Source organism: Catharus ustulatus, chromosome 9 (assembly GCF_009819885.2).
Source record: "Catharus ustulatus isolate bCatUst1 chromosome 9, bCatUst1.pri.v2, whole genome shotgun sequence".
Taxonomy (NCBI): domain Eukaryota; kingdom Metazoa; phylum Chordata; class Aves; order Passeriformes; family Turdidae; genus Catharus; species Catharus ustulatus.
The window spans coordinates 5,915,668-5,927,964 of NC_046229.1; the positions used below are offsets into that span (position 1 = coordinate 5,915,668).

Sequence of the window (12,297 nt, forward strand, 5' to 3'; positions counted from 1 at the left end):
ATCCACTTGATACAAAACCAATTAATCCAGGCAAAACAGTAGAGGAATATACCACTCATTTTTAATTAAAGATTATCACTGACAATCATAGTGTGGATGGATTTGACTAATTATTACTGTAACTGGTGTTTTGTCCTGGACAAATCTCTCCACACCTTGGCTATGCCACAGTGCACTTCCAGTACACATGTGTAAAGCTGTCTACAGCAGCCCTTTAGAAACAAACTACTGCTCAGTTTCAGCTGACACGAGTTAAACAACACTGAAATCATGGATAAGTCATCAAGGATATTCAAAATGTCAGATGTGAAGCCTGTGTGACAAGAGGTGGTTCCAAATAACTTTGTCCCCATTCTACACAGAAGGTGCCTTAAAGGACCCAGAAACAATGTGGAGGCACCAGGCCTTTCCACACCTTCCTGCCACGCCCTTCCAGAGCAGCACCCACCCTTCCCTTCCCCTGCTCAATCACCTTCTTAGGCAGCCAAGTGCATCAGTAACCCAGGCTGTCTCCACATCCTCTCACTGTCTTCAGGCTTCACATCACTTAACTCTTCTGTAACATTCAGAACCAGATTTCCTTTACAGCAAACTGATACAAACAACATATTTCTGACTACTGTGATGAACATGAAAATGCTGCAGAATGCACATGGCTCAGAGACCATGGTCTGGGTAACCTCAGCAGAGGAACAAATTCAGAGTCATAATCATTTGTTGCATCCACTGGAAAACCTTTTAGGAACATGGGCTTTGTAGAGCTTGGGAGGCAGAGCTGTGAGCCTGGCAGCTTGAACATTGATCATAAAGTGAGGCAGGGGACTAATCCCCTTCTGGCTGTAGTGACTGCTCAGTGATTAAGTGTCACTCTACCCTCATTAACTAACACTCAGAAATGAAAACAGTGCTGCCTGCTCTCAGCTCTTCTCCAGCCCATTTATTGTGTATAATATACAGATTGCTCTCTTCTTGTTTATTCTGGGGAAGAAGGAGTTTGGCCATGTTCATGAACCACTACTGAATCCTCACTGTCAGTTTCAGTAGCTAAAATGAAGAATAGAAAAATGTCAGAGTTAAACACAAACAAAGAAGCAAAAATCCCAAACCCTCTGTTTCAGTTCTTGTTACACCTGGAATCAATCACATTTCCACATTTGAAGCTGCACTGGAATAGAAGAATGAGGCAGACACTTCTGCCCACTTACCCACAGTGAACCTATGCCATGCCTTTTCAACACTCCTGTGAATTCTCAAAGGCCTTGACAAAGTGTTCATAATCTCTTTTTCAAATCCAACTAGGGATTTTTATTTTATAAAGTATTTACTTGGCGATTTGCATGAAAAGCTCCCTCATCTCCTCACAGGCAACCTGGGTTTTGGTTTTCTGTGGCTTGCCAACCATTTGTGGTCAGAATCTACCATCAGATGCTGTACTGGCTATTTTACTGGACATATCTTTTGTTTATTTTGTCAAATCTCTGTAACACTACCAGTCAGTACTGCATGGAATTCTGTAACAACATGTCTATACTTCACACCACCCCTGTAACTCATTAACTCAGATCTTTCTGGAAGCATCTTGTACCCTAGGAGCATCTTTTTCAGGTAAGCCTTGGGAGTTTTTCATTTTTGTTTTTATCTGAGATTTCCTTCTGGGCAGAGACCACAGACACTTCTCACCAGCTATCAGCCTGCTAGGTGACAGCTTTCTATATCCATCTTCCTGCAACAGTTTTGCCAGAAAACCCATTTCACCTCAGTTCTGGAGTTTCTGGAGAAAGGATATTCCCAAGTTTAACTGCAGGTTGGAGTCAGTTCCATTTTGAAAAAGACATTGTGCAATCCTAACACATCTGTATGCACTACACATTACAGCTTTTCTATTCTTCAAGCATCTTGAATTCCAAAAATAATTTATTCATTTCACTCTTCCCTTACATCTTCATCTTCTACTGCCAGGCTATTTTGTATGACCTCATACAGAATTATCCCCCCTCACTGGGTTACAATTTCAAATTCCTACATATCCTGGAGCACAAATGCTATGCAGTAGAATTAATTTCTACTTTCTCCACAGCACTAAAGAAACTGGATTGCTGTCTGAGCAACACAATCCGTGATGCATTGTTTCCTATGGCACTGTGCCTGGGCTGTGATTTCCCTGGTGTGTGTTAAGGGCTGAGGTCATTAGATGGCATTTTGCTCCCTGGGGGAGGCTGTTCCACTGGTGTTTCTTCTCTATCCAGTTCCTGTTTTCATCAGTTTTTGGCCAGTACAACTTCACTCTACCAATGCAGGACTGGATTTCCTCTGTTTCCCTCACACACTACTTCAGTCCATGTCCCCCATGTTTGTGTGCTACTCCCAGTTCCTTCCCATTCCCTCAGAGTCCAACAGACAAGCTACAGCTCCTTTACATGTTCTCTGCCACTGCAGCATCTCCCAGGTTTTTGTCACCTCCAAATCACAAAGCCCATTAATCCTCACACACTGCTGGATTTGCAGGCTAGCCCATGTTTTCCTCTCTTCCCCTCAAACTCATCCTGCATTACTTCACCTCCAGCACACCAGCATCTCCCACACACTGCCTTTACCAGTATCTTAAACTAACTTTACATTTCTGCAATGTCTGTACACCCATATACTGCTATATTCTCCATATTCCCCTTGTCCCCTACATCTTCTGCTTCCTTTTCTTTGGCCTTCCTGCCAGACAAGGAGCAGGGATGCCCCAGCGCTTGGGGGATGTGTCCCCACTGCTGGGCTGACTGGCAGCACTTGGTGGCTGGCCCAGGGACACACACACACCAGTCAGGGACTGAGTGCAGGGTGACAGCCTGCCCAACACCACTACATGGCTGCAAGCAAATGCTTCAGTGAGAGACATCTGCTTCCCTTGCACATCAGTGTTGTGTGGGCATGTGATCACAACAGGTATGTTTGGCCAAAAATAGCTAATGGGTTGAAGACTTATGAGAGGACTGACATTAATGGAAAATGAGGCTGCACGAGCCCTATGTTGTTGAGGAATCAGGCCAAAAAAACCCAATTTATATTTTGTCCCACATAATCATCACCACCATCTTTTCAGTTCAGATGACATCATTCTACTTTTCTCTTATTTCTCCTCCTTGATTTTTCAGTGGGTAATTATTACAATCTATTTCATCAACTGCTTAAAGATCTTTTGTTCTCATGTTCAAGAAGAGAAAGAAAGTTGTATTTATTTATCTGCATTTTAAAAAGTTTAAAATTAAAAAAAATTAAAATAAAACTGGCTATTTGCACATCCAGTATTAGTAGTTAATTCTCTGAGCAGCTCTACCCTCTTGTGGTCACAGCTTAGCTGCAGCCAGATGAAAAACTTGCGAATATAATCACAAACATGTCCACATGTAGGCATAGTTCATGAAACAGACCAAAAACAGAGGGGCACAAAGACTTCATCTATGACAGAAATTTAAAATCCTGCAGGAATCAGTTAGAGATTTTGAAGATTCAGCCTTTCTTTTCTAGCAATTAAAGCCTAGGATTTTCAGATGAGCAAGAAATTTCATATTATTCATGGTTAAGTGTTAGTCTGCATTATTTTTTAACGATTTGTCTAAATTGAAATACAACCAAGTAATTTTTAAGATAAGCCCTGCAAACTAGCTATGTAGAGAAGTATTTTTCTTTTTGAGAACATCAACAGATCATTTTCTGGAATAGCTCTGAGTCCTGGGACCTTTGAGATTGAGGTGCTTGTCAGCTGGAAAGCCCAAGCACGCCAGGCTGCCTCCCCAGGTCAGCCCCTCCCAGAGCTGTACAACCCATCCCAGGAGTCAGGACTTTGGGCCTGGCTTCAATCACAGAGGTCAAAACTAGCTGGGATCAGGGTCTCTTGGGTTTCCATCTCTGGGGTTACATATTGAAAGCAGGCTAACAGTGAATCTCCTACTTCCTTACCATGTACTTCCTTGGTTGTTTCAGCCAGGATGTTCAGTGAAACCGGAGCTGGGATGTAATGAATCCCTGTCAGAAAACTTGATGGGATGAACTGATGCAGAGGAGTGTAGTATCCTTGAGGGAAATCTCCAGCTCCATCTGGAACCTGTGGAAATACATGAAGCAGATCACCTTCCACCTAAAGACTCTCCAGGATACATCTGCATTACCATTTCTGGGTTTTTGTCCATATGCTGCCACATCAGTGCACATACTGGCACATGGAAAGCCTGTGCACAGGGTATCATGGTGCAGCTGAGGAACAAGAACTTCTCAGACCATGTCAGAGCAAAACTGACCTTTGAGTTCTTGTCACCTGTTCTGGCATCTCATTGGAGTAGTTGGTTTAAATCAGGAGCAGCCATCCTCTTTCTCAGTAACCCCTGAAACATGTCAGGGAATTTCTATCCAAGCATAATAAATCTATTGTTTATTGTCTTGAGACAGATCACTCTACCTTACCATCAACTGATGAATTGTACTGAAAGCAGGTCAGATTATTAACATCATCACTTGCTAATGTTTTCTTCGGTGTGATGTATCAGAATGCTATGAAGTATCTGGTAAGGAGGCTGACTCTTCATGGTTACTTCAACAGAGAGAAGGCAGCTAAAAGAATGCAATATTAGCACAAGTAATTAAAATCCTGCTACTCACCGATACAGTGGCTGCATTCCCTGGCACATAGCTGCTAGGAATGTGTCGGAATCCTCTCTGAAGTGATAGCCCTGGAGGTGATGGTGCTTCCCCACTGCCTGACTCATTGATGGCAAATCCCAGGGAAAATGGGTGGTAAGGATACACCCCAGAACACCCAGGGTACACTTTGGGGATTTCTCTCTCCAGGTATTCTGGGTTGATAGTGTATTCTGGAGGAAAAGCAGGGTGAGCTAGGAAACAATGAGAAAAGAACAAACAAAATTATCCATGTTTTTGGATAATAATTTTATGGAGTTACATAGAAGTAGCTGCAGGAACAAATTCCACTCTCAGACAGGAGAATCTGGCCCTTTGGTTTCATGTTTAGCTCCCCATGAATTGATTTTGCCAGGAACTAAAGAAAGGTACAGCACATGACACTGTAATGCAGCTATTTTGCATTTTTTTCTGTCTTGTGTGCTGTAAAGTTTGTCCTTAGTAAAGCACTGGCTGCAGAATCTTATTCCTTCTTGCACATCAGCAAGAGCCAAACAGCCTACCTTAACTTTTGACTCTAGTGGTACTTCAAACAAAATTCCACAGAAATACCAGAGTTCCTAATTTTCAAGTGTTCTAGTAATGCAGTCCTTTCTGTCACTTCTTAGGTTAATTTGCAGCACACTCAGTTTTAGGGTCATACACAAACACCTTTTATCTTGCATCTTGAATCTTATATGGCCTCTCTGAAGTCTAAGGAAAAGAAGCAGTGGCTATTTGAATGTAAATAGGATCCTTCTTGTCTACCCCTTCCTCCGATTGGCAGAGAAGACAAAGAATTTCCTTTTCAAGGTTTACTTCTGGAGTACTATAATTTGTGTCTAATTATTTGATTGAAGTTGGTCAGCAGGTTGGAAGTGTTAAAGGAAGGACTGACAGACATCTGTATAGCTACTATCATCTATAAACATACTTTTATTCCAAAAGAAAGCTAAAAAAGGGAAGTTATTGACACTATTCTCTGGGGATTACAGATGTCCGAAGTAAGTCTTTTCCCTGGTCTTCTCAGGACAACATTTTGTCTTGCAGGCTGCCAGCTCTCCAGAGGCTCAGATTCATGACTGCTGCAATCAGTAAGTAATTTCTGCAACATTCTTATAGTAATAAAATGGAGTTACTATAATAAACTAGAGAGGTCACATAAAAGACTCTAGTAAGGAAGCAATTTAAGAGATGACAAACCATACAACTGCTCCACCGGAGAAGTTTATGCTCTGCTCTTGAATACCAAATGCACTTTTACTTCAAGTCATCCGAGCCAAATTTAGGTTTTTTGCTACAGGTATGAATTAAGGCGAAAAGGTCTTTTTCTTTTACAGTGCTAGCATAAAATGCTTGCTTCAGCGAGCTGCAGCAGTGCCTTACCTATTTACGTGCCGTCGCTGAGCTTTTTGGCATTTCTGTTGCTGGAATTTTGTGCCTGTGAGTTTATAAACACTGTGGCAGCACTCAGAAAAGCATGCGGAGCAGACCCAGTTTGGTTGCACTCCCAGCCTAATTTCCCTCTCACTGGAAGCCGCTTCGCTTAAGGCTCGAGCTCGCCAAGGGCGGCGAGGCTGAGCACGTTGTTCCCGCCCCGCGATGGGGCTGCACAAGCCCAGTGTGCTCCGGGAAGGACAGCGGGACAGACAGCGGGGAAGGACAGCAGGACAGACAGACAGCGGGGACAGACAGCGGGGACAGACAGCGGGGAAGGACAGCGGGACAGACAGCGGGGACGGACAGCGGGGACGGACAGCGGGGACGGACAGCGGGGACGGACAGCGGGGACAGACAGCGGGGACAGACAGTGGGACAGAGAGCGGGGACAGAGAGCGGGGACAGAGAGCGGGACAGACAGCGGGACAGATAGCGGGACAGACAGCGGGACAGACAGCGGGAGCGGCTCTCCGGGCAGCCCGAGCAACCAGCGAAATGTGGCACGACTGTCAGGGGAAAGAGAACAGAGGAAGATGGTGGGAAGAGGCTTTGGGGACGGGTCCTTACCGTCGTCCCTGAAGGGAGGCGGCGGTGGCCCCCAGCCTGCAATGCTCTTGCCGCCGTCGGCCTGGCTGCCCTTCTTCCTCTCGTGGCTGCCGAGCTCGGGGGCTCCGTCCTCCCGGGCTGCCGCCCCAGGGCCCTCGCCCGACGGGACGGGCTCCGCGCCCGCCCGGGCCGGCGGCTCCGTCTCCTGCTGCCTCAGCGCCTTCTGGGCTGCCATGATCTTCTGCCGCTCGGTGATGAGCGAGCACTTCTCGCACAGGCACAACTTCCAGCGGCAGTGCCCGGCGTGGCCCTTGACGGGCACCACGAAGCCGTGGTTGCGGCAGCGGGAGCACTTGGGTGCCCGCAGCGCCTTCGCCGTGGCCTCGGCCGCCTCCATGTCCTCGCAGGTCCTCCCCCTCCCCCTTCCCTGGGTTCTTATAGGGGACAGGGCGCTGCCTGACATGTAGCAAGCCGGCCCGGCGGGCAGAAGGGCCCAAGGGGCGGGTGGGGAATGCCCTGGGCTTTGTGGACGCCCTGCCCTGCTCTGGGGCACAGCCTCCCCGGCACCCCCTGCAGCCCTTTGGTGCGGCCGGGAGCCGAGCCCCGGCCGCGGGGGGCTGGGCCTGCAGGAGCTGCGGGGGGCACGGAGCCCGCGGCGGGTGCTGAGCCCTGTGCCCTGTGCTCCTGCTGGGGTGCGAGGTTTGGATGGGCCCGGCGTGCACGACACCAATGGGCTGTCCATTACCGTAGCACCCTAAAAGATAATTTTCCCTTTTGGCACTTTAACATCTACACCCACTTTCATAGCTCTCATGCATTCACTTTTAATGTGCACGGGACTAGAGTCCCGTTTTGTTCCCAGTTTGCAGCATGCTTCTCTTGTTGAGGAGTGACTGCCTCTGCAGGAAAAGAACACTTTCATCATTCTGTTTTTCAAAAGAAGGTACTAAGACGAAGGTGGAAAGCATACGTCATTCCAGAGACCTGTCTCTGTTTCTCAGAATTCCTCATTCTCTGGGAAAAAAGACAAGCTCACAATTAGAAGTACAGGAACGCTCCAGTTCTAGTACTGCTTTGAAAGCACTTGTTATTTGTTACTGCTGGTAGCTGCGCATCCACGTTTTACACAGTAGCCCGTTTCAGGAGAAAACTCCCCACTTTGCAACACTGCTGGCTTTTCTTACCTATACAATAGCTGTTTTAAAATCTTAAGGTGCCGATAGCTTCTATGTAAAAAAGAACACTACAAAATGAATCACCACATAGTAGTGAAGCTTTCTAACAAGTTTCAAGAAAACCAGGTAACATCTATCTGCTTGCTCTGAAACAATTCTAACTGCAATGGAGTTTTTTTCACAGAACGTGGCAGAAGCCCTTCCCTTGGTGCAAATAACCCTGCAAAGGCCGGTGTAAGAAGGGTGTGAGTTCCACCCTTGTTGGGGGTGAGCCCCAGCAGAGCAGGCCCGTTAGGGATTTGGCAAGGGTGTGGTTTGGAACAAGTCTTGTTTGCAGTGAGCAGCCAGCGCCTGTGCCCATCAGAGCTCAGCAGGGAGTTCAGGCTTCTCACTCTGCAAAAGACTCAGTAGGACTTTGCACCTAAGTCCTGCAGGTTTCCAGTAGGATTATGCCTCCTGGGGAGATGTTTTGTGACTGCAATACCGGCATAGGAGCCCAGACTTGCATTTGAAAGCAGTTCAGACCCAAATCCTCAAATACACCCAATCTCTCGACCCCTCAGCTCCAATCCCAGCCTGCAGGTTTCACTGACCCCGTCACAGTTTGAGCCTTTGGCAGCTGCTCTCTGAGAGGACTCAGTTGTGCCTTTGCAGGAGGTGCAGCAGAGATCCTGTGCCTCCTCTCCCAGGAGTGCCAGCAGCTGCCTACCCGAGATGCCTTCTGAAGCTTGGTGTGGAGATCCAGCTTCATGTGCATAGCATGTGTGTGTTACCATTCCTTCCCAGTTCAGAAAGGCACTGGCTTGATGTGCCTTCAGTAGAGCTGCTCTTCAATGCAGCTGTGCCAAGGCCTTGATCTTCTCCTACTCATTCTAAACACTGTATTAAATAGAGACAGATAAAATATTTCTAGTTTTATGGTCTGTATTTTTGCTGTATGCTCAGGATGTGCTAATTTAGCTGTAGAATGAAAGAGGATGGATGACACATTTTAAAAACTGTAATTATATCTTTTCATAGATACCCAATCTGTGTTCATTTGGATATGAGAAGAGGGTGAGAAGGTAGGCTATGTGTATTTTCCCCAGTAATTTTCTATTCTGAGTCATATAATAATATTCTTCAAATACACATAAATTTATCTCTTCTCTTTCTAAAATGGTGTACCAGCCATGGGCTGAACCAGATTCTTCACTAATTAAACCATATCTTTCAAAGTCATGTGGATTTTTCTTTTGAACAACTTTCACCTAAACATTCAGGACTTATTATACTCTCCATATAGTTTGTTTCAAACATAACTAGACTTGCTTTTTGTAGAAAAGTGAATATTTTACTTTGCTTGTGAGGTAAATGCTTATTTCTGCAGGCAGTTCAAAGAATTCTGTTATTCCAATCCTGTTATGTTTTTGTATATATATTTGAATTAGCCTAATCACACACTGTAAGAAGACCATAACAGAGAGAAGAGAGAACTATTTCAAAATACATTTTTGGAATTGTATGTGGATGCAGTTTCATGTCTATTATAAATTTCTTCTTTGTTCATATTTGAAAGAAAATGAGGCCCAATACACTTCAAAACTTAGTTTTCTCTAGCATTTTATGTAACATATGGTGGGAGCAGAACATAAAGTGTGTAAAGAGTTGTGTATTAAAGTAGCATTTATAAGAATTATTATCTTGCAAAAATGAAAGGAAGGCAACCTGCTGACTTTATATTATTGAAATAAATTGCAATAATATCTCTACTCCTTTCCAACTTCTGGATCATATAAAGTGTGTGGTTTTGGTATGCAGTTTGCTTTGTACATGAAACAGTGAGGAAAAACAATGACTTAGCTAAAAGGGAACAAATCAAAAGACTGTCATAAAAGTGAATAGCAGAAAATTGGTTATTTTTTTTGTCCTTCTCAGACTTTCCAGCTAATACTCATACAGTAAAGAAAATTGTTCTGTGGCAAGAAAATCATTCTGACATTTCAGAGAGCAACAGCAACTTAATCAAGAAATCTGTTCGGGCTGAGCTCTCCATTAATAAATATTTCCACATTTGGTTCAAAATACATTTTCTTTTACATAAAAATCAGGAATATCTTTCAAAATTTTAAGACATCACATATGAAGGTAAAATCCTCTATTCAAAAAGTATCTTTCTATCTTTGTAGTTTGGAAGTATTCCATTATGTAGTATGGAAGTATCCATTAGTTTGGAAGTATCCATCATAAGTCATGATATAAAAATTGATATAGTAGAACAATTAGCAGGCCTTCTCCATTATAACTGTGTAGTGCTGTGTTTACAGCTCAGTCAGGGCAGAATTGACATGTGGAGGTTTACCTGCAGAGGTGGAACTGCCTGAAAAGAGCTCTCACCTTCCCCTGTCCCAGAATATCACTTTAAGAAGTAGCATATTTAGCATGCCCATAGTTTGAAGTTCCTTATAAAAAACTTGAAAGCATTTCCAACATCCTCTGGCTGGCCTGCAGTACCAAATCCCCTCTTGCTGCTGAGCTCACAGCAGCACACATCCATCAGTGCTGCCACAGAAGTGCAGGGCTCAGCTCTCTGCTGACAAGCTCACGAGGTTGTCTGATCCTGCCCAAAGCAAGCCTGTATGACAATGAATAAACTTCCAGTCAGTTCTGTGCACTGTGTTTTCCACTTTTCTAATCTGGGTGAAATTGTACTGTAGTAAACATTTTTTTTTTAAATGTGGAGAAAAGTGCAGTGTAGAAACAGTGCAATATGATAATACTCTATCTACCTTAAAATTTCAAATGGCTTGAATGTGTTTGGGTTATACTTTTTTAAAATCTGGTTGCAGTTAAGTCGTTTAAATTGAAATAAACAGATTTAGCTTTTCAGTTGTCTTTCAGCATCAATTCCTTTATTTTAAAATGTTGTCTTCTGTAATGCAAGCAGGAATTCCACTGAGGTGTGTGGGGGGGGGTTATTGTTGTTGTATTTAAAACAGTTTTAACCAGAACACAATTAGATGTTGACTTCCATCTGCTGTATGAAAAAGGTGAAACTCTATGCTGTGATCAGAGAAAATTGGATGGAGTTTATACATATTTTAAAATCTTAAAAATGTATCAAAGTTATATAAGCACTTCTGGTTTCTTTAACAAACACAACTAAAATAAATATTGAGTACTTAAAATTGAGTATCTTTTTAATATATAACAGTTCTTAAATACCAACAGCAGAGACTTTATTAGTAACACTGCTATTTGTTTATTGTAACAAGATCTTTATTTAAGAGAAAAGAAATAGTGATTAAACTGGAAACTCTGTGATCTGGTTATTTCATGAGTTCCAGAAGAGTGGGGTGGACCTGGAGAGAAATCAACCCCAGCAAGGAAACCAAACACGTAGCAGTTCTTATTCTGCATCAATACACCTCTCATATAAGCAGGAAATAAAATGCATTAAGGGGAAAAGAATGAGACAAACATAAATACACACACACACACACGGGTGCTTTCCCCAATAAGTGATAGGGTGTTTAAAGATCCCTACCTAGAAAAAAATAGATCCGTGATAAAAACCTCCTGTGGGAGTTGTTCAGTCAGTTTGCAATAAATAAGGATCACTGTATCATCAAAGTCTGATTGTTTGCTTATTTTTCTATGGCTAAGAAAATAATTATCCCTTCAGAATAAATCTTTTGTTACTTTAGAAGGTCACGTTTGTAGGCATTGATAGAAAAAAAAGTGAAAACCCAGAGAATAGTCCACTCTGGCAGCTGCAGGAGTGCCTCAGTTACAGCATCATTTTACTTCAGTAAGTTCCCAAATTTAGTGACTTTTATACTGGATACCACTCAGCTTGTCAATCAGTCTTCTGCCTAGAGAAATAAACACATTTCTAATCCAGAGTCCTCATTCTCCTTCCCCTCAGCTATAGTTCTTGTCATATTATCTTAGGCACAAAGAACAGAAAATCACAATGGAATTCTCCCAAACAGCAAAAAAAGGATGTCATGCAGAAACAGCCACGCTCTGCACAGTAAGTAGGTGGCCTGTTTAGAGTCATCTTTGCTTAGCACCTATTTCATGTTGAAATTGTCATATTACCTTGTCAGCAAGCCTAAAGCAATGCTAATAGATGGATAAGGCAGGAGACAGCTGAAAGACCACTACAAACATCGAGTGTACTTGCTGTGGGCAGGATTCCATTTGTGATTGTCAACACTGCTACATATCCCACATTTTCTAAATGCATTTCTCCACCTCACATCTGAATTAGATTTCAGAATAGCTGAAGTAACTTAAACAATGCAAAATAACTAAAACCATCTGTTTGCCATAATTTCTTCTTCTTCAGCCTGGACCCTTCACAGATACTTCAGTGAAGCCAATAAAAATGAAATTACCAAATAGTAGTTACTTATCAGCATAGAATGAGCGACTATCATCAAAATGTTTAGTTTGGAGACAGAACAGACAACATTCGTGATGATTAAGC

General features: G+C 43.3%; 1 protein-coding gene across 1 annotated transcript; it reads right to left on the reverse strand.

The window, feature by feature from the left end:
* Positions 1-973: 973 nt before the first annotated feature.
* DMRTB1 (DMRT like family B with proline rich C-terminal 1) lies at positions 974-7,045 on the reverse strand. Its single transcript, XM_033067985.1, has 4 exons — positions 6,670-7,045; positions 4,645-4,877; positions 3,949-4,093; positions 974-1,044 (listed from the first exon to the last, which is right to left on the reverse strand). Exons 1-4 carry the CDS (start codon positions 7,043-7,045, stop codon positions 974-976), a joined length of 825 nt encoding a protein of 274 aa, XP_032923876.1.
* Between the last annotated feature and the right edge of the window lie 5,252 nt (positions 7,046-12,297).